Source organism: Pseudoliparis swirei, chromosome 24 (assembly GCF_029220125.1).
Source record: "Pseudoliparis swirei isolate HS2019 ecotype Mariana Trench chromosome 24, NWPU_hadal_v1, whole genome shotgun sequence".
NCBI classification, from domain to species: domain Eukaryota; kingdom Metazoa; phylum Chordata; class Actinopteri; order Perciformes; family Liparidae; genus Pseudoliparis; species Pseudoliparis swirei.
The window spans coordinates 20,426,991-20,445,878 of NC_079411.1; the positions used below are offsets into that span (position 1 = coordinate 20,426,991).

General features: G+C 44.5%; 1 protein-coding gene across 4 annotated transcripts in view; it reads right to left on the reverse strand.

Moving 5' to 3' along the window:
• Positions 1-1,520: 1,520 nt before the first annotated feature.
• LOC130190644 (nucleosome-remodeling factor subunit BPTF-like) overlaps positions 1,521-18,888 on the reverse strand; it is a 39,906-nt gene continuing 22,538 nt past the window's right edge. For 2 of the 4 annotated variants that reach the window (XM_056410160.1, XM_056410159.1), the window contains exons 17-36: positions 18,425-18,553; positions 18,116-18,266; positions 17,870-17,909; positions 17,495-17,720; positions 16,857-17,006; positions 13,672-13,802; positions 13,169-13,283; positions 12,753-12,964; positions 12,374-12,614; positions 11,914-12,182; positions 11,638-11,751; positions 11,361-11,522; positions 10,841-10,923; positions 8,475-8,700; positions 7,903-8,225; positions 6,895-7,068; positions 6,216-6,408; positions 5,373-5,457; positions 3,439-3,625; positions 1,521-1,578 (exon numbers count right to left, since the gene is read on the reverse strand). In XM_056410160.1, coding sequence (XP_056266135.1) covers positions 1,542-1,578; positions 3,439-3,625; positions 5,373-5,457; positions 6,216-6,408; positions 6,895-7,068; positions 7,903-8,225; positions 8,475-8,700; positions 10,841-10,923; positions 11,361-11,522; positions 11,638-11,751; positions 11,914-12,182; positions 12,374-12,614; positions 12,753-12,964; positions 13,169-13,283; positions 13,672-13,802; positions 16,857-17,006; positions 17,495-17,720; positions 17,870-17,909; positions 18,116-18,266; positions 18,425-18,553 — 3,248 coding nt within the window. In that variant the 3' untranslated portion in view covers positions 1,521-1,541. Of the gene's footprint in view, positions 1,579-1,626; positions 2,539-3,438; positions 3,626-5,372; positions 5,458-6,215; positions 6,409-6,894; positions 7,069-7,902; positions 8,226-8,474; positions 8,701-10,840; positions 10,924-11,360; positions 11,523-11,637; positions 11,752-11,913; positions 12,183-12,373; positions 12,615-12,752; positions 12,965-13,168; positions 13,284-13,671; positions 13,803-16,856; positions 17,007-17,494; positions 17,721-17,869; positions 17,910-18,115; positions 18,267-18,424; positions 18,554-18,888 lie in introns of those variants that run through there. The other 2 variants (XM_056410161.1, XM_056410162.1) reach the window with 2 other exon arrangements.

The window sequence follows — 18,888 nt, forward strand, 5'->3', positions numbered from 1 at the left end:
CTCCCAGACATGCTGCCGCAGACCGCAACATAACTGAGTCGATGCTGAGTGGAAAAGTCCATTATCCAATTACTTAACCGTGCTTTGAGGGCGAGTTGAGAGACATGTGAGCCAACCTGTCAACTTCAATGAAATATGTTGGAAGTGTCTGACAGATAAGGGAAAATAGACTTAGACTCAGTCGCTGAGAGAATCAGAGCTTTTGACGAAGTGTGTATGTGTGTGTAGGTGTGTATGGAGGGAAAGACAGTAGACCTGAAAGCCTCAAGGAGAACAGAGCTCGTTAACATTCTTCACTTGCGTTTCAGAAAAACACAAAATGGTAAAAGGTCAGAAGAGAGACAGGAAGTGGTGGATGGCCCGTCCCACCCCGGCTGTTTCCCTCTGGAAATTAAAGCGACCCTCGGACCACGTATAGACCCCCTTGAATTACTCCAGTGAGTGACCTCATGATTTCTTTTGAATTGTTTAAAAAAAAGAAAAGTTTGACATTTGTTCCTACAGCAACAATAAAACGGTGCTTTCAGGCATAGTCTGTAAATAGCAGAATGAACTCCAAGGTCCTGTACATGAAGGTGACGCCCACTTTCAGCCACATGTGACGCAAACAAAAGAGTATTCTCATATCGACCTCATGAACATCTCCGTGCGAGGCAGGGACTCGGCTTTAATGGGATGTTTGTGTCATCGAAATGTGACGAGGATGAAATGACAGTTGCACCTCTGGGTGGGAAGATCGAAGCTGACACTTTGCTATATAGGACACACAAAAATAGTGATCAGCTACAGAAATAAGACATAACTCTTTTTCAAAATTCCGCTGCTGAAGTGAGATCAGTGAACATCCAGCGAGACAACTTCTTTTCTTCTCATGGATGGGACGCTCTGGTGGGGATGAGGCAGGCTGCCCGCAGAGTCCGAGGCCGCCCTGCCCCGGGCCTGAAGGTGGGACTCCTCTGCCGCTACGTCCCAATGACACTTTGGATGAAAAGGGGCTTCTCTCTCTCTCTCTCTTTCTCTTGCTTAACCCTTGTGTTGCCTTAGGGTCATTTTGACCCGAATCAATATTACACCCTCCCCCCGCTTTAGGATTAATTTGACCCCATTCAATGTTTAATGTCGGTGTTCTTTCGGTAGTCAACAAACAAACATAAAGTGCCTCACACTTAAACTTGGAAAACAATATTAATTCTAATAATTTTCTGGAGGTTTTAATTGCTGGCGTGAAATTGAACCCAAAGGGTAAAATATGTTAGTAAATATAAAGGTAACAGGAGGGTGAAACATTGAATCGGGTAAAAATGACCCAAAGGCGGGGGGAGGGTGTAATATTGATTCGGGTCAAAATGACCCTAAGGCAACACAAGGGTTAAGGGGTTGGAGGTTGGGCGCTTCGACACCAGAGCGAGCTGATGTTCATCTGGGAGCGTGCTCTGCTCCAGAGAGGGCTCGGACCACGAGGCGGAGTCATTCGGAGGGAGCCTCAAGGCGTGCTTTTTTTTTTTGACGCTTGGATTTTAGGGGTGTGGGTGGGGGGGGAGCTAAGAGGCTGCTGATTGTAGTTTGTTGTTATGAGACCTATAGAGACGGGCAAAGAGAGGAGGAAGAAAACAGTTGGAAAACGTCTTGGTGTTTCCTTTTTTTATTAAAAGCTTTACAATATGACAAAAATATGCACTAGGGGGAAATACAAAAACAACAACAAAAACAAACAAAAAGGTGAATTGGATGCCAGTGGGTCAGACACTTCGACAGACCAAGCAGCCATGTTGGTGAGATGTTATGTACGGTGTGATGTCGGCCCAGCAGCGTATGTACAAGGACTTTCAACTGGAGACTGTCGAGCTCGCCATATTTAGAACAGGAAAGCTAAACTATATCTTTCTCCAATCTATCTTTACAGATCCTACCATTATTTTTCTTTAGAAAATAAAAATAGTCCTTCACAAAGAGATATAATATGCACAGAAAATAACATTATACATGGGAACCGCCAATAGAAAGAAACGGATGAATGTCGAATGCTTTTTAAAATTCTCGGCTAAGAAATGAGGTAAAATGTTTGGCTGCAGCTCGTTACGATCAACGAGGGTTGTGTCCAATTAGAAGATCACTTATCGGTGGCTGTTTGTGGAGATCAGACTTTACAATCAAAATCAATAGCTTTATGTTTGTTTTTTCAAAACTAAATCGTAAGAAAGAGATTAACAAACTTCATATTTTGTCTTATATTCAACTCAAACATTAACAAAATATCAGTCATCTGTTGCGAGAACTGTAAGAAAATAACGTTGCCCTCGAATGCTTTGCGTTACCAACATGGATGCCATTGTTCGACAGTAGAAACTTTTTTTTTCCTTTCCTTTGCTTCTAAAATAAAAAAAGAGCACACCTACAGTGCGGCTCAATAGATGCACTCTTACAAAGTTCTGAACGCTGTTTTAAACAAGTAAAAACAGCAACGTCCGGGGGGATAGCAAATTATTGTTTTGTTTGTTTTAGGAGTGACCCCGTCACCCAGGAGTTTGACATCACAATCTGCAAGAGAGAGAGAGGGAGGGAATGGATGGTGTAAATACAAACGGGTGGAGCACATAGCTGGATGCAAACCACAAGACTTTATGAACTAATTAGACACCAGAGCTAAGATGCTTAGAGACACTCCACGTGTGTGTGTGTGTGTGTGTGTGTGTGTGTGTATCTCACTCCCTCCAGTTTAACTCGCCATTAAATGTTCTTCAGTGAATAACCTAATTGAAGCACAGCAAAGGCATGTACACAACTGGTGTTGTATGAAAATATAAATGATATAAATCTTGTAGTGTGCATCCACCTAAAGCAATGCAGTGAGGTGAGTGAAGAGGCACAGCCCGATGGTGGAGTGATTAGGGCTCTTTTGTTACGGCGCAGGTGGTCAGAGCATCGAGGACACGACGAACCGGGGAACACTTCTTAAAACGGCTTCACGTCCTCTGGAGGAACGAGAGCTTTGGTTCTCACCCTGAACACGAAAGGCCCCGATTTAGCAGATTTAATTTACTGTTCTTTAGAGACAAACGAGCTGACTAAAGGCGGAAGAAAGACATGAATCTGGAGAGGATCAAGAGAGTGAAAGTCTATACAGCAGGAAGTAGGGAGGATACGGAAAGGCCTCCCTCGCAGGGCATTTTAAATGGAAGCATTTTTTTGCTTTTTATTAACGGCAAAAATATGCCTTTATCAACAACTCAAACTCGACCCTTCAGAAAATACATTTTATGACTCATTAGAGAAAGTGCGTATCCGCCCAACCTCCAAGGAGGTCAGAGGTCGGCGTCTGCTCCACAGCAGCACAGCTGGAACTACTAATGAACTCTTACATCGGGACACATTATTCTCTTTCCTAGTTCCCTGCTGCCATTTTCGCGTTCCCTTTCCTCCTCAGCGTCCCCGTCTTACCTGCTGGCTTTGAACCCTTTGAGTTTCTGGACAAAGAAGGTCTCCAGAACCTCGGCACACTGGTAGAAGGGCGAGTCACTGGGGTTGTAGTAGCGGCAGTTGTCGAAGATTTTTGTCATGTCGGCTACAAACTCGGTCAGCTTGATGTACTCGCGCTTCTGTATTCTCTCCTCCATGGTGGAAAGGTCTAAGAAAGGGGGAATAAACAATGGGAAGTCATAGAAATTAATGAAAAAAACACTAAATATTTAATTATGTGCGTATGTGGAATGTGTTTGACAGACATTTAAATACTTTCTCGGGAGCACAGTTCATCATTTTATGTGCGACAGCTGAAATCCTAAACGGTTGCCAGCTTTAACCTCGACCCAGTCAGCCTTCCAGACCAGTTACTGGGATCTGACCGATGTGCCATGACTGAGGAGAGCGCCCATTATCGGAGTGTCAAATTAGCGCTCCCAAGTCTCCGCCCACCGTAGAAAGGAGCTTCCAGTGTTACTAACGGGTTAGATCCAAGTTAGGACCAAAAGGTCAGATTGAAGCTAGGACGGCTTCATATAATCTGCTGCTGGTTTGCTCTGCACGGCGTCCCCAGGGCTGCCTTCCAAACAAACATATCCCACTCTTAACCTCCTTAACCCCCACCCAGCTGGCCAGGAGCTTACAAACCTCCTAGTCAATATCAAAGACCTCCTTCTTCTCTGTCATCAGACTTCATCTCAAAACCTTCCAACGGCTGCAGCTACACAAGTCAAATTCACCCTTTTTCCCCCCTCTTCCTGAAAACCAACAAGGTCTTTTTTCTGGCAGTGGAGGGGAGATGAGAGGACTTGAGTTTCCAGCACCAGGCCAACAGGAGCTAAGTGTGGGGCTGGTCCCTTTCCACAGGGAGCCCGGCAGACCCGGACCAGCTCGTTAACGGTTTGTTTGTGTGGAAGTTCAAAAAGGCCCTGCTGACGCAAGTCCCCATTTACATGGCCGGTTTGATCTGAGTTGGAGGGCTTCCTCCCCGCCTGGCCTCCTGGTGGCTGGGGTTTCATGTTTAAGATATAGAGCCTGAGTGTCGCTTCCAGCAACCTAAAGCATGTATGAATTGAAAAACAGCCACTTTGTCTTTTATCTACAGCAACCAATCCCAGTTTTGGAAATTGAGATGCAATTTTTACATTTTACGACATAACAGAGCCAAAAAAGTGCAAATTTAAAAGTATCTTAAAACCAAAAAAGCAAACACACAAAAGATATGTTTTTAAGTTCACTTTCTTTTGATAGTTACCAATAAAATTTCATATTATGTCCTAAATTTATTTTGTGTGATATAATCTGGGGCTGCAATCTACTGACCCATTATCAGTTAATCCATTAATCACCAATCATGTCAGTGAAATATCAGAAAGAAAAAACAAACAAATTCAAACATTCGAAAGAAACTATTTATATTAAGTTTTTTAACTTGATGATATAGTGTTGCTAATAATAATTCACAATTAAATGACAAAATATGACCGACACTGACACTCCCTGGGATGATTGTTATTATAATTGTGTCGCTTTGCAGTTTGATGGCTTATAATAATAATATTCTTGTTTAAGGGTTTTACCCAAAACATACCAACAAGCTAGTTTAATTTTTTGTTGTTGAAAAGTGCTCTGAATAACCAGCCTCACCAACCTCATGACAATTGTCAGTAAAACGTGCAATGTTTGTATGATAGATTTTTCTCATTGATGCAAATAATATTCCAAAAGGCTATTAATTGGAAACAGTGGGGAAAAAGGCTTCCTGTTCAGGTCAGCGATAACTCGGTGAAGGAGGTGGGGAGCATTTAATAAGATCAATATGAGCTCAAATACAGGAGGTGGGATCGGGGGTAGCTGCTCCAGTACCGACTCAACCGGTACTGGATGTGTTTTTACACCTCTCCTCTACTCACCCATTGGTTCCTTGATAACCCTGTAGTAGTCCGGGGCGTCGTTTGGGTCCACCGGCTCCAGGAACGGCCATGCCATTTTATGCGCCTGGAGGGGAGGGGAGGGGCCACGAGGGCGAGCAAAGAGAAAGACAAGACACTTGAGAAAGCTGAAACCAATGAAGGAAAACAAACAGCACCATGAAAATGACCGTGGAGGCAGGTGGGTCAACACAGATGTTCCCTCTTACTTTCTTCCACGGTTCACACACACACACACAAGCACACAGAAAGCTGTAAAAAAATGCAGCGGCCAGGCAGCTGTCCAAGTAGCGCTCTGCGGAGCCGAACCCATCAGATAAGACGGACAGAGGACTTTTGTTTGCTGCTCTTGGGCCACAATGAGCTGTGTTAGTGTTCGGCTATCGCTTCTAATTAAACTACTGCAGCGTGTTCATTAGCCTGAACAGTCAAATGGAATTCAGTTCACCACCGATTCAGTCTGCAGATTAGTTTTACTGCATTTGTAGAGTTCCAAGTGTACTGGAATACGCGTTGTTTCCTTCTTACTGTCGTCTTTTACACCTGAGATGCCAGGTAAGTGAAATGATCTAGCTCGATTGTAGTCTGAACATTTTATTCACTTCTACAATACTTTGCATTAGGGCTGGACAATATGGCCGAAAACTACAAGCCTCGATTTCTTTCCCATCACAGCTGATTTACGATTTTAATTACAATTCTGAAAAAACAAACTAGGCCGAGAAAAAGACAAAGAACTTTTTTCTTAATAAAAATCAACATATTGCCCGGCGGCTTTACTGTACACGGTAAGCGGTAAACGTATGCGTTTGTGTAGCCGTTTACCTGTAAGGACCGCAGGATTCTCCGCAGGCCCTCGAAGTCCTTGTCGGTGAGCGGCGTGAAGACCGTCATGGCGTCCTCCGTCGACTGACATTGTGGACACACGTATTGGTCGATGTGGTTGGCCTCGCTCTGCAGGATGCCCACACAGCGGCCGTGGTACCAGTTCTGACAGCGGTCACAGCCGATGTAGAACCTGTGAAGGTGAGAGGAACTTTGACTTGTGATGTGACTTTAACTTTGCATTGCCCGTCTGTGTGATTCATAGATAAATACATCTTTATCAATAATCAAGAGTGAAGAAATGATGGGAGGATGCCGTTCAGCAAAAACAGATCTAAATTGTGATTTTCTAAAAAGTAAGGCAAAAAAGACTTTTCTACACAACAGCTCTTAGTGTTGATTTCTCATCAGATTAACTTGTTACACAACTTAAGCGCTTGTTCACAGCTTTGTTCTGGGTTACATTCTGCTACTGGACATGAGTTCTTATTATTGGATATGATTTTTTTTTTCTCCCAAGAACATTTGCAGTATCTGGATTCTTTGTTTTTCCTAAAACCAAGCTTTACTTTTGATACTTCACATCCTCATCATTGTGGATGATTCCACAGTGATGCTTGTTGGAAGCCTGTTTTATTTTTTCTCCAACAGAAGCAGAGTGAGGGACACAAGCACTTACTGGGACTCGTCGTACGGCGTCTGACAGATGCAGTACAGCTCCTCTGTGCTGGCCTCTTGACCCCGTTTACACTCCACACAGATGTAGTCGTCCATCTTCTTGGCCTCCTTCTCTGTGATCCCCACACAGTCTCCGTGATACCAGTTGGTACACAAGTCGCAGCCGATGTAGAACCTGTCGAGGGGAAAAGGACACAAAGGTGTGTCAGTCACTAACACTTACAGCATGTCAATAGATATACAGCACTATAATGGATTGTAATATGATGATTAGATGAGGTTTTCATTCAATAGATAGCTCTTTTTCTGAGATAGTCTTCACATCTACAACCGTGTCAAGCACATACATTGGATTGTATTTAATAACTTTAACTTGAAGTGGGAACGGTGCTAGTTTACTAGGTAAATACGATGTATCGGAACAGGATACTCAATAGGCAAAATGTGATGTTTTTTAGGGGGTTGTTTTTTCACTTCAGTACATGACCACATTGACACAATTAGCAAACAGTGACGTTTTGGGTTAATTCGTTCTTTTTATTTGTCAGGAAGTCGGCCGCATAAGTGACGTTTAAACATCAACTTCTAACGAAATTCCATCCCTCGTCCTAATATTGATTCTACAACCAGAGCACGCTCCTCACAGGATGAATGAATGCTCTCCGCTTGTTGCTGCATTCATTCATCCTGCAGTTCGTGTTTGACCAGTCAGCAAAGTTCAGGGCATTAAACTCTTCCTTTATAGTTTCTGGACTGTTGGAAAGTACAACATCAGTAGCTGAGAGGCAGGAATAAAAACTGAAACTATATTTCTTCAGATGAAAGTAGATGTTCTCACTGAGTTCCTACAAGAGGTGATTGGAAAGTTTCACCAGTCAAATGGGTCAGTCTGTTGTTGTTTTTTGGGGAATCTTTAAACTGTGTTTCACTGGGCCTGCTACAACGATGCCTACCGCACAGGGTAATATAGTATTTTAATTCGAGAGTACTCCAGAGATCATTGTCATACTTGGTCTCGTCGTAGGGCGTCTTGCAGACGCAGTAGAGGCTGATTTCTTTTTTGCTCTCCTTGGTGCTCGTCGTCGAGATCATCTTCTTCTTCTTGGACTTGGTTGGCGAAGCGGTCTCCCGCTCCTCCTCCCGTTTCCTCTTGTGTGAGGGGGTGCCGCTCACTGTGAGGTGGTGTGGCGGGGTGATGCCATGCTTGTGTGCCAGAGTATGTTGCTGCTGGTTGTGGGCGGCGGCGGCGGCGGCCTGAGTTGCCTGCTGGGCTGCAGCCTGAGACCGCTCCTTCTCCCTCCGCATCCGCAACAGGTCTTTCTTTAGCTCGTCCTGAGGAGTGGAATGTCAAGACGGGTTAAAATGGGTGGAGGACACCTTTATGAGCTGAATTTATACTTGGTTAGTCATGATTTAGAATGTTTTAAATAATTAAAGGTGCTTCCAATGCAATTTTAATCTTCATGCTTATTTTTTATGTACTTCAAAGTTTTGAAAATGTATACGTTGGATAATGTTTGAACACATATTTCTCCCACATGTTGCAGCTTTTTTGCCCATCCTCCCCGCCTGCTTCAATACCTGGGCCTCTAGCTGCAGCTCCTTGTCGAGAAGCGCCCTTTTCTTCAAGATCTCCATCTTGAGACTTTCTTTGTGTCGATAAAGGAGCGAGGAGAGCTTGCTGGCATTGGCCAATCTCCTCTTTGCCTCCACCACCTCCTCCTTCTTCTTCCTCTTGGTAGCCTGCCTCTCATCCTTGTCTATCCGGTCCAGGATGTACTTCATCACCTGGTTGCATACGATCATCCTGGACAGACAAAGACAGAGGAAAGGAATTCATTACCAATTTATCCTCCTGACCTTTTTAAAATTAGAGGATCATAAATGCACATTGTATAGAATAGTGAAGTACTGTATTGTGAGGATGGATACAGAAGAAAAATATCAAGTCTCGCCTAAAAACACAGCTCAAGGATTTAGCCCTACTGAATTTAATAAAATAAAATAAGAGGCATAACACTCCTGCTGAGAGAGGAAGTTAAAGGAGCATGGCAGAAAGGATTATCACCTCTGAATCTTGAATTCAGAAAGACCGTACAGTTGAAGTCACAGAGGACACACCAGCACATTTCGTTAATCCAAAACAATGCATCAATGTTTTAGAGAGGCCAACCAGCACGGCTATTGGCTACTTAAACATTTTTAACATTTAACTTTCCACGCGTAAGAAAGGGAAGTGCGTGTAAATGAACAATGAAAGTATTTCACAAGTCCATGAGGGTTTCTGGTTGCTCAGTTGTGCAACTACAAACTCCAGGGTTCTGAAATTTCCTTGTATTTCATCCCTATCCGCCTCTAAACATTTCCATCTCCTGCTGTGCAACATAAAATAAGCTAGAACAACTTTCACTTGGTAAATTATCATAGTTTCTATTTAATTAATTCCTAAAAAGCGATGCTGCCGTGTCATCATCACGGTGAGATCCATCAGTCAGAGTAGTCATGTGACTGGGCCACATGTCTTACACATGTTCGAGGGATATTTGGTTGTTGAGAATGTATTTGTGTGAGACTCTGTGCTTCAGTAGAATGGGAGAAGCACTGAGGGTTAAAGAGGGGTATGGTGAGAGATGGACAGAAATATGACGACTGGGAAGCCACGCTGCTCTTGTAAACATCGGAAAGAGAGGAAGAAAACGCACATGGGGATTCAGGGTCATGTGTAGGGTCCTATACTGTTTGGTGATCTAACTTCCTTCAAATCAAAAGGAAGTACAAGAAACATTAATCAACACTATGAAGACTAAGCTGAATAGAAATGTGGCTTGAACGTCAGAATGCCAGTAAATCAAGATAATTAATGGCTCCGTGTCCCGAGTATGTTCACTTATGTTCGCCAACATTCACAGCTAAGATCGAAAATGGTTGGTCGGCGTTTAGCGGCCGAACGCCGCCGCGTTCTGTGCACGTTTGTGTGAATAACGGACAAACATTTACTGCGGCTGAGGTCAAACGCGGGCCAGGGTCTCTACAGCGCGGACACGGAAAGTACACGCTGCAAATGTAGCATGAAAGTGTGGATGCTGATGAAACTGGACACACAAACGCTCACAGGCGTCAGAGCTCGGTGTTGTTACTCGCGGAGCCGTGTTTTGAAGGAAAAGCGAGAGAAAAGGACGACATGAAGAAATGGAAAAAAGGATTTAAAAAATATGCAGAGAGACGGACGACAGACAGAGCTGCTGTAGTTATGTCACGGTAGTCTGGGGTTGGTATTTCAGTTTTGTGTGAATGGGTAGTGTTGACACACTGTCTGCAGACATAAACACATGGTTGTTAGGGTCAACTGCAGGTCAGAGTCTATCTATCTATCTCATATTAAAGTTATTAAACGTTCTTCTACTTTGACTTTTATTTAATAGATTGCGGTTTGATTTTTATAGGAGTCATAGTATTCCTAACTGTTTTTTGTTGTTCTCTTTCTGACAATATGTACTGAGAGGGAAGCGGCATTATCTTTTTAAATTGTGGGAAACCAAATTTAGTTTTGATAGAGAAGTGTAATCCATCTATATCCCCAGCAATCGGTGCAGGGTTTGAAGGGTCTTTGATATATACATGAGTTTGTCTTTGTGCTCTCTTTTGCCGGGTCACAGTGAGTGCACGCAGCTGTTGGTGGTTACACACCCAAGAGTTCCCACGCTGTGTAGTACCTCCCAACATGGTGTTTGGACAACAGTGAAGTGGAGCGAGAATGACAGATTGCCCAAGTGAGATCCATATGATCACAACATGGACACACAAGAATTAAAAAAAGGAACTGTGCCGCAGGTAATCAGCATGACGTCTGGTGCTGCTGTTGTTTTCATTTGTACGGCGCACATGCCGTTTCAAACACATGTTACCGCAGTATGTTCACTGTGATTGGTGACAAACTGCACACACACCTCTGATTCTCCTCCCTCTCTACAGGCGTCATGGTCTTCTTCTGCTTCAGGTGCTCTATCACAGCATTTTGTTTCATCACCACCTGAAACACACGACGTGGGAGGGCGTCGGAACAAAACCACGTGTTTAAGAGCAAAGAAGATATTCCATTTGAGAGGAAACATCTACAGTGAAGCAATAAAATAACACTTGAATAACATATTGAAACCACCGTGTGTGTGTGTGTGGGGGGCACAATTAAATTGAAAAAATACCTTTGGAACTTTATTGATGTTTGTTACAAATATCTGTAGAAATGGATTATTATTGAATGTGACTTGGCAAAATAGTGTGTCAAAAACACACAGATGTAGAGGCAGTATTAAGGCCAACAGACAAAGACGGGGCTGAAACTTCTCGGAGGGTTGGAGGATGGTGACTGTTTATGTACTAATGGCAGGGAGACAGCATCACTTGGCCTGTGATGGATAACCTGACTGCAATGGGTGCCCAAGCACAGACGCCTGTGCGCACGCACACCTGTTTCTGAATGATGTCGCTCTGACTGGCTGCGTTGAGGGCTTGCTCTCGCTTGGCTTCTGCGGCTTGTTTCTTCTTCTGCTGCTGCTGTTCTCTGAGCTGCTGGATCCTCTGAAGCTGTTCCTGGACGGAAGCTGCCTGGATGGTGACTACGTTCCCAATCTGTGCAGACGGCATGGTGTGATAAGGTAAATCATTTAGAAAGTTTAAATGTGTGAAGCAAGTCCTATGAAGATAATATGAGTTGGGCTCTGGTCCAGATGACTTGCTGCACTACCTGTCCTCCCTGAGCTGAGGTGGTCCCAGCCTGTTGTATCTGGATAGGAAGCTGAAGTTTGATGTGCTGTGGCAGAGAGCCTCCACCCTGCTTGGACTCCAGCTGCGCCAACACCTGCAGTGCCAACACAGAAGATACACACATTTAACAAAGCTGAAAAGAAAACCAGGTTTGTGGACAGTAAAGTCTCCGAATGCTGGACACCATCCTAGTAAGTGCGACGATGTTATGAGGAACGTTACAGAACCGATCACAGGGCCTCTTTGCTGATCATACCTGTACCTGCTGCTGCAGTCCGGAGATGCTGATGACCTGAGGCGTCTGCTGCAGCTGGGCGGCTTCTCCCTGCGTTTTCACCTGCAGCGAGGTGGGAGACTGGATGGGCATGTGGGCCTGCGTCTGAGGGGGTAACTGGCCCTGTGGGGTGACCGACGAAGGGGTACTGGTGGTGGCCAAGGGGGTTTCCCCTGCCTGGACGGGGGCGGCAGCCTGCTGAGCGGGCTGCGCTGGGGCTTTGGTGGAGGTGGAGCCGGGCACTGTGGTTGCTGGAGTATGAGAGAGAAAAAGGGTCAGAGAGAAGCATCATCAAAAAAGGTCATCCTCATTCAATGCAAATATCCCAGGAAGCCGCATCAACTTCATTATTTATTTGCACAATCATATCAACATTTTGCCCAAAAGCAAACATCCTAAAATGAATATCTGTTGAGTGATTCAAGCTCACTTCTCATCATACCTGTGCTCGATGTGGGTGTGGCAGCTGGGGCCAAGGGGGTGAAGAGGAAGCGCTGCACCTGGCCGTTAGGCAGCGCCGCCTGCATGAGCTGCTGACCGGGTCCTGGGATGACGGTGACTCCTTGAGGGATGACCTGCAGCTGACCAGTGGTCTGGCCCTGACCCTGAACCATCACCGTCAGAGACTGTTGGGTACCGCCCACACCAGCCTGCCGATCAACGCCTGACCCAGCCTGCTGCTTCTACGAGGGGCGGAGTAGAGAGGGGAAGGTGAATCACAGCCTACGGTCTAATCCAAAATAAAGTGCCTTTGGTGAAAAATGACAGACGTGTCCCATTATCCATCATCAGTCATCTGAGATGTGGCACTTTTCACTAACCTGCGTCAGCTGGGTGAGCTGGGCCAGCGTGAGCTTAACCTGGCCCTGCCCCGGCACCCGAGGGACCCCGAGGGGCATTTGGCCTACTGCCTGTCCAGCTGCGGTGGCCACCCCCTGGCCAGTGACCGTGGCGACGGGGCTGGTACCAGATAATGCTGTGGAAACTGCCTGGCCACGAATGATCTGCGTCACTACCTGTTGTCCACTGTGACCTGGAAGAGAAAGGTGTAAATCGGTATAATACGTATAATTGTAAGTTCAACTAGACTTTGCCACATGCAGTGAAGAGTTACAAGACGCCGTGTAACGGTTACAATTGAGCTCTAAATGTGCTGCTAGTTTGCCGTGATTCTTTAAGGGTGGGTTGCTATTTGTCCATTTGAGAAGTTTTCAAACTCCCATAAAAAGTACATTACCTTGCTGGACCACAAGGGGTGTGCGGAGTATCGTCTTTCCCATTGGTCCCGTCTGCTGGATCGGAGTTCGGATCACTGTCATTCCTGGACGGATCTGCCCACCAGCTGTCAGAACCTAGAGTGATATTTACATGAAGACTTATTAATAAGTTTCAAAGGTCTCATTCTCCTAAACGGTCAGAATCTGACAAAAAAGAAAGAGGTCAAAAATCAAGGTACGGTACAAAGGAGCAGATTATTTAACTTCATAATTTTAGATAATGCTGAGAAAGTTACTTACTTCAAAGAAAGAACCAACAGCACAGTCCAAAAAATAAGTAATGACGCAGCTTTTCGCAAACAGAACATTTTAAGTGAACAAAACAAAGCAGAAGGCACTAAGACTTGAGGAAGCACAGCAGAAAATGTGGTTGGGGGAGTTGTGGTCACAAAATAGGATGAACCAATTGATTAAGTAAAAACAACTCTGTGGATACTTCAGAGAAAGGAGATGACGGATGTACCTGCTGCTGTGAGCCTGGGGTATTGGGCCTGATGTTGAGCGTGGTGGTGCGGGGCTGGAATGTGGTGTAGGTTTGGGCACCGCCCGCTGTGCCGGAGGGGATGATACCCAACACTTTCTGCTGCACCACACCTTCAAAAGAAAAGAGGAACAGAAAGATACCCGAGTGAACAAATGAGAAGAAAGGCCCGCGGCGAGGGGTCGGGTGAAGAGAGGGTCTCCCAGGATGCGGATTGTCAATACTCGCCGTCAGTCGAGACAAAAACATTGAGGGTGGAAAGACGAGAGGGACGAGGAGATCATCTTAGCGATGACTCAAATGGCATGGCGGAACAAGTGAGAGAAATACTGCATTTTAATTGCACTTGTAGACTTATATTTGTATAAATAATATATATTTATTTGTCTGCCTTTTACAACATCAAACACATCCACCAACACATTTAAAAATGCTCAAACATCCCTAATACAATTACCGGTGTGAAGCGGTGGCTACGCGTGTCACAAGCGAGCCGTTGTGCAGAAGTCCTGCATTGATGCAACTCAATACATTATTTGTGGGCTTCTCTCCGGGCTTGATGGCCAGCGTTTGATCACAGCGACGGTAAATATGAGTGAAGCAGGTAAACAACATCTTCAAAGGCTCACTGAAAGCTTAGTTGGGTTTCCCCCAACATACCTGAGCCCCCTCATAAATTATGCATGAATTGAGATCCTACTTTTCAAAACTTCAATCTGACAAAGGGAGCGTTTCATATTTGTTCACTGGGCCGTGCGCCTTAATGCGCTCACGTGAAGCTGATGGCAGAAATGGAAACCAGAAGAGTGTCGCTCTTTCCGCAGCCCCTGTCGCTGCCTTCTTCCTGCGGTTTTTCAACCGCAACCGAGCAGGTAAACCTATTTATCAAGGGGTTCCCTCTTCAAACAGGGACGTTAAACCCGCTCGTAAGACCGGACGAGTCGCTGCTCGGCTCGCATCAAACATGCTTTTCTATAGACTGGCTGTTTGGAGAGGTCGGGGAGTTGGGACTCCGGAGTTGAGAGGTACACTTTCATTCAGAAAGACGGAGGGGAAAAAGAGAAAAATGGAATCCCGCTATAGAGGGCTACCTGTCTGGGACGCAGACCTCAGGGTAAACTTGTTTTCATGCCTAACTTCCTTGAGCCCTTCCAAAACAAACAGGGCGCCCAACAGTCATGCTGGATAAATACACATGTCTATTAAATGGTTACACTCCACCTGAACTTAGTTTCTCCTTCATGGGGACTTCAAAGGTAAGAAAAATCACTTTCTTTGTATCGTTGGTGAATATCTTTCTCTTTATCTGGTGAATGCAAGGTTTAATGAAAGTAAGTCTGTATTAAATGGTCTTTTTACTGCATACTATGATGTCATATTTAGTGGCATCACTATTGCATCATGTTAAAAAAAGATATCCATGTTTGTTTTAATTTTTTTCGATTAGTTAGCCTGAAAGATTAAACAGAGTTTAACCTGTAAAAAGTGTATCTATCGAAACCTGGACACAGCTTTGAAAAGTTATTTAGTCTCCAGAATAAATGTTCTGATCCAATGTTTTTGTCTTTTTCACTGAAGCATATTTTCAACTTGAAATGGCACAGTATCATTAAAAAAAACATCTAACAGCTAACAGCTTGTAGTCACGGAATTCTGTGAAAACTGAATCTTACCGATATAAGCCACATGAAAAGATGTGAACAGCTGAGTGTTGAGCAATAGCCGTCATGTAAGAATTTGACAGAACCACAGCAGGCCAGCTGGTGCTCACGACAAGCCATCACCTCATCCGCAGTGTCAACGTTGACATTTCAAAAAACGTTGAAAAACACCTAACTTAAGAGTACAAAACTGAATCCGCAGTCTTGCTTTAGAACCTCAGACTACACAAGTCCAACAACCAAAAAATCATCCGAACAAAACAATAGTTTTCTTTTAGATTACCATGCCGACAGGACACAGCCAGACATGATGTCCAACACCAAATTAAGCTGCTGACTCATGATGTTGGCTCATAGTGGGCACCACAACGACGTTGATGCAGACCCGGCTGCCACAGTAGCACAATACACAGTGCGTGGCTGACTGCTACTGAAATGGTTTACATTTGTTCAGCTGGAAACAGATGGAAAGAAATGGGCTTAGAGCTCAAGCATACAGCAACATTTCATTAATTTACAGTCCATTTGTCCAGAAGGTGATTATTAGCCCAATATTAACTCTCCTTTTAGCCTTTTCCCCCCCTCCCCCCACCCTTATAGTCTCTATAGATGATAAATGCTGCACTCTGCAGACTTGAAAAATCTAGAGAAGTGAAGAAAGTTACAAGATACGATACATACATAAATAAATATCAGGTAAGAGGGTTGATGAGCACATTCTCCCACAAAAGAACATTTGAGTAAATAAGCCTTTTGGAGCGATATAAGTTAGCTAATTTTTACTAGTATAGCTAGCATTACATATCTGGAAGGTTGCTCAAAATATTCTGCCACATTTTACATTCTGTTGTTCTGTAAAGCAGCGGCTGCTGTGCCACTACCAGCAGCTTATTTGATTATTTTTTGTTAAATACACCGCTGCTTCTAAAAACACTAGTATGAGAGTTATGTAAATACATTCAGACATCTGGAAGCAGGCAAAATGAAGTGATTAATTTCGAGCATGTAAAGAAAAACATGGCTGCATTAGTGCCATGGTAAAACTAACTAAGACGACTGTGTGACGGATTCAGGGAGCGGAGGGGCCAGTGTGCTGAACAGAGCTCAACACTTATAGTTCTGCTAAGTTGTGGCCCTTTAAAAGTAATAAAAAATAAAGTCGCAAGTCTACTTGTGTACTTGGCTCACTGACAATGGCAATCAATGACAGGGAAATGTCTAATTTGTCTCTAATGTGTGGACTTCAAAATATTTGGGCCAGTGGTAGCCGGCAACAACAACATTTAAATCGAGTGGGGACAGACTCAGTCCCCCTAGAGCGCTGTGTGCGTGGTTGGCACATTAAATTGCTTACAATGTCATCCAAGTAATGAGCCAAATCTAATTTGAGCTGTGGGTCCGAGGTGAAGCAATGAAAACACAAACATTCATGCATCCTGAAATGGTGGTGGCTGGAAAGAGGAAATGTAACCGTCTGCCTGTGTGACTTATTAAAACCGGCCGTACCTCCTTGTGAAGTCGGCACGTTGACTGTGACGATCTTGCTGTTGGTGGGCAGAGGCAGCTTGGTGGTCACCACCTTTCCACCCACTGAGGTCCCCGTGATCTGGAAGGTGTGCCCACCAGACGTGGTCATGGTGGTCTCCGTGCCCATTCCTAATGAAGCAAACAAACATCACAACAAGGAATGTCGTTCCAATAATATCACTACTTCTAATTCCTTCCGATAACCACCATGGCGATGCCGGCGATCGACACTTAAAAAGGCCGTATACGTGAAACAGAAATACAACCCATTTTCAGAAAGCTTTGCACTTTGTGGGGGGAAACATGTCAACATTGTTGAGTTCATTAGAGCCAATCGACTGACACACTGCGTCTAAACTAGCACAGCTGCAGTATCAAAAACATAGCAAGAGCACATAACAGAAAAACGTCTGGCAAAACAATGACAGATTATATATATATACAGTATATATATATATATATAGGGTGAATGGCGTATTGTGAACACACGTGTAATGATTTGTTCTCACATGCCTTGCCGCTTAATTTAAGTAAGAACAAAGAGTACCCTGTACTTCTCAAACACTCCTCCAGACTTAAGTACAGCTAACTATTAGTAACGCTCCTCTGTAAAGTACCTTGTGTGCTTTGACCCTGCTTGACCCAGGTGGCGAACGACTGCTGGAAGTTTTTGTTCTGCTGGAATGTGACGGGGGTGCCTATCTTGGTGGACAGCACCACCTTGGTGGTGGGGGTGCCCTGGCCTGACAGTGAACCAATGATGACTTTGGGCGTGGCGATAGGTGTTGCGGGGGTCCCTGTTGGGGTCGTTGTGACTATGCCCGTTTTCTGCTCCAGGCGTTTCTGAGAAAGAGTAATTCGGTACATTAACATAGGAACCCATGACAGAGTAAATCAGTTGAGTAGAAAAGTAAGATGCAAGCCTAAGTTAAAAAACTTTAAAAAAAGAGAGAACATTTAGTGGAAATACTGCGTAACTGAACCACACTCACCTTGGCCTGCTCTGCTGCCTGAGCTTTCTCTTTCTCCACCCTATACAAATAAATAATAACGTCAAGCTTAAGATGGAGCAAACATTTGTAAAAAACAAAGAAAGTTAGACTGAAGTAATTTGAAGGGGATATATATATATATTTGGACTTCGCTACTGAAACAGTTAAATCACCATCCTGAATAAAATTGGACTCTCCAGTTTGACATATTTTTTAATGTAGGCATGGCATGCTTGACCCTCTGACCTTTCTGAGAAGGCTCTGATCTCCCAGAGGTCCAGCTCCTCCTCAGCCACCCAGGTCTCAATCACCACTGGTCCCGTCTGCTTGGCGGGCTCAGGCTTCTTGGGGCGCAGAGCACTGGAGCGCAGCCCCTTCCTCTGAGGGGTGTGGGTTTCTGGGATGTTCAGGGAACAAGAACAGATCAGTTTTATTGTGTCTAATTATTAAACACTGCAATACGAATAAGGGGCAACGCAACTGATTTATAGAAATAGACACGAATGATTTATCATTTTATCTTCTACAGTGTCAGGAATAAAAAGTGCCTCTAACCTTTCGGAGTCTCAGGCACTCCCAGGGGGCAGATGATTTTGCGGATGCAGTACTCTGAGCGAATGCCATAGGGCCCCACATCGCGGCGCTTGATGATCTCTGTGGTGGTGATTTCAGTGTCCGATGTCTCTGTGGCATTGAGTGGGGGATAGAGCTGGGTTGGTAAGGTGACAAGGAGGAGAGCCCGAGAAGATGGAGGAGAAGCCCTCCAACAGAAACACAGTGGCGCCTACATGAGACGATGGTCTTTGTCTTTTCAGACCAACATGTTTATAGCTTTCTCTCGGACAACCGAGCAAATACAGGAAGAACGTTGCTGAACCGCGGAAATGCTCCAGTTTTCTGATCACCAGCTTAGAGTTGGTCAATATTAGTAGAAACACCAGCTGCATCTACCATCAACAATATAGGAATATGGGTATAAATAAAGCTGAAGATTTATCCAGAAAATTAGTTCTTTAGCA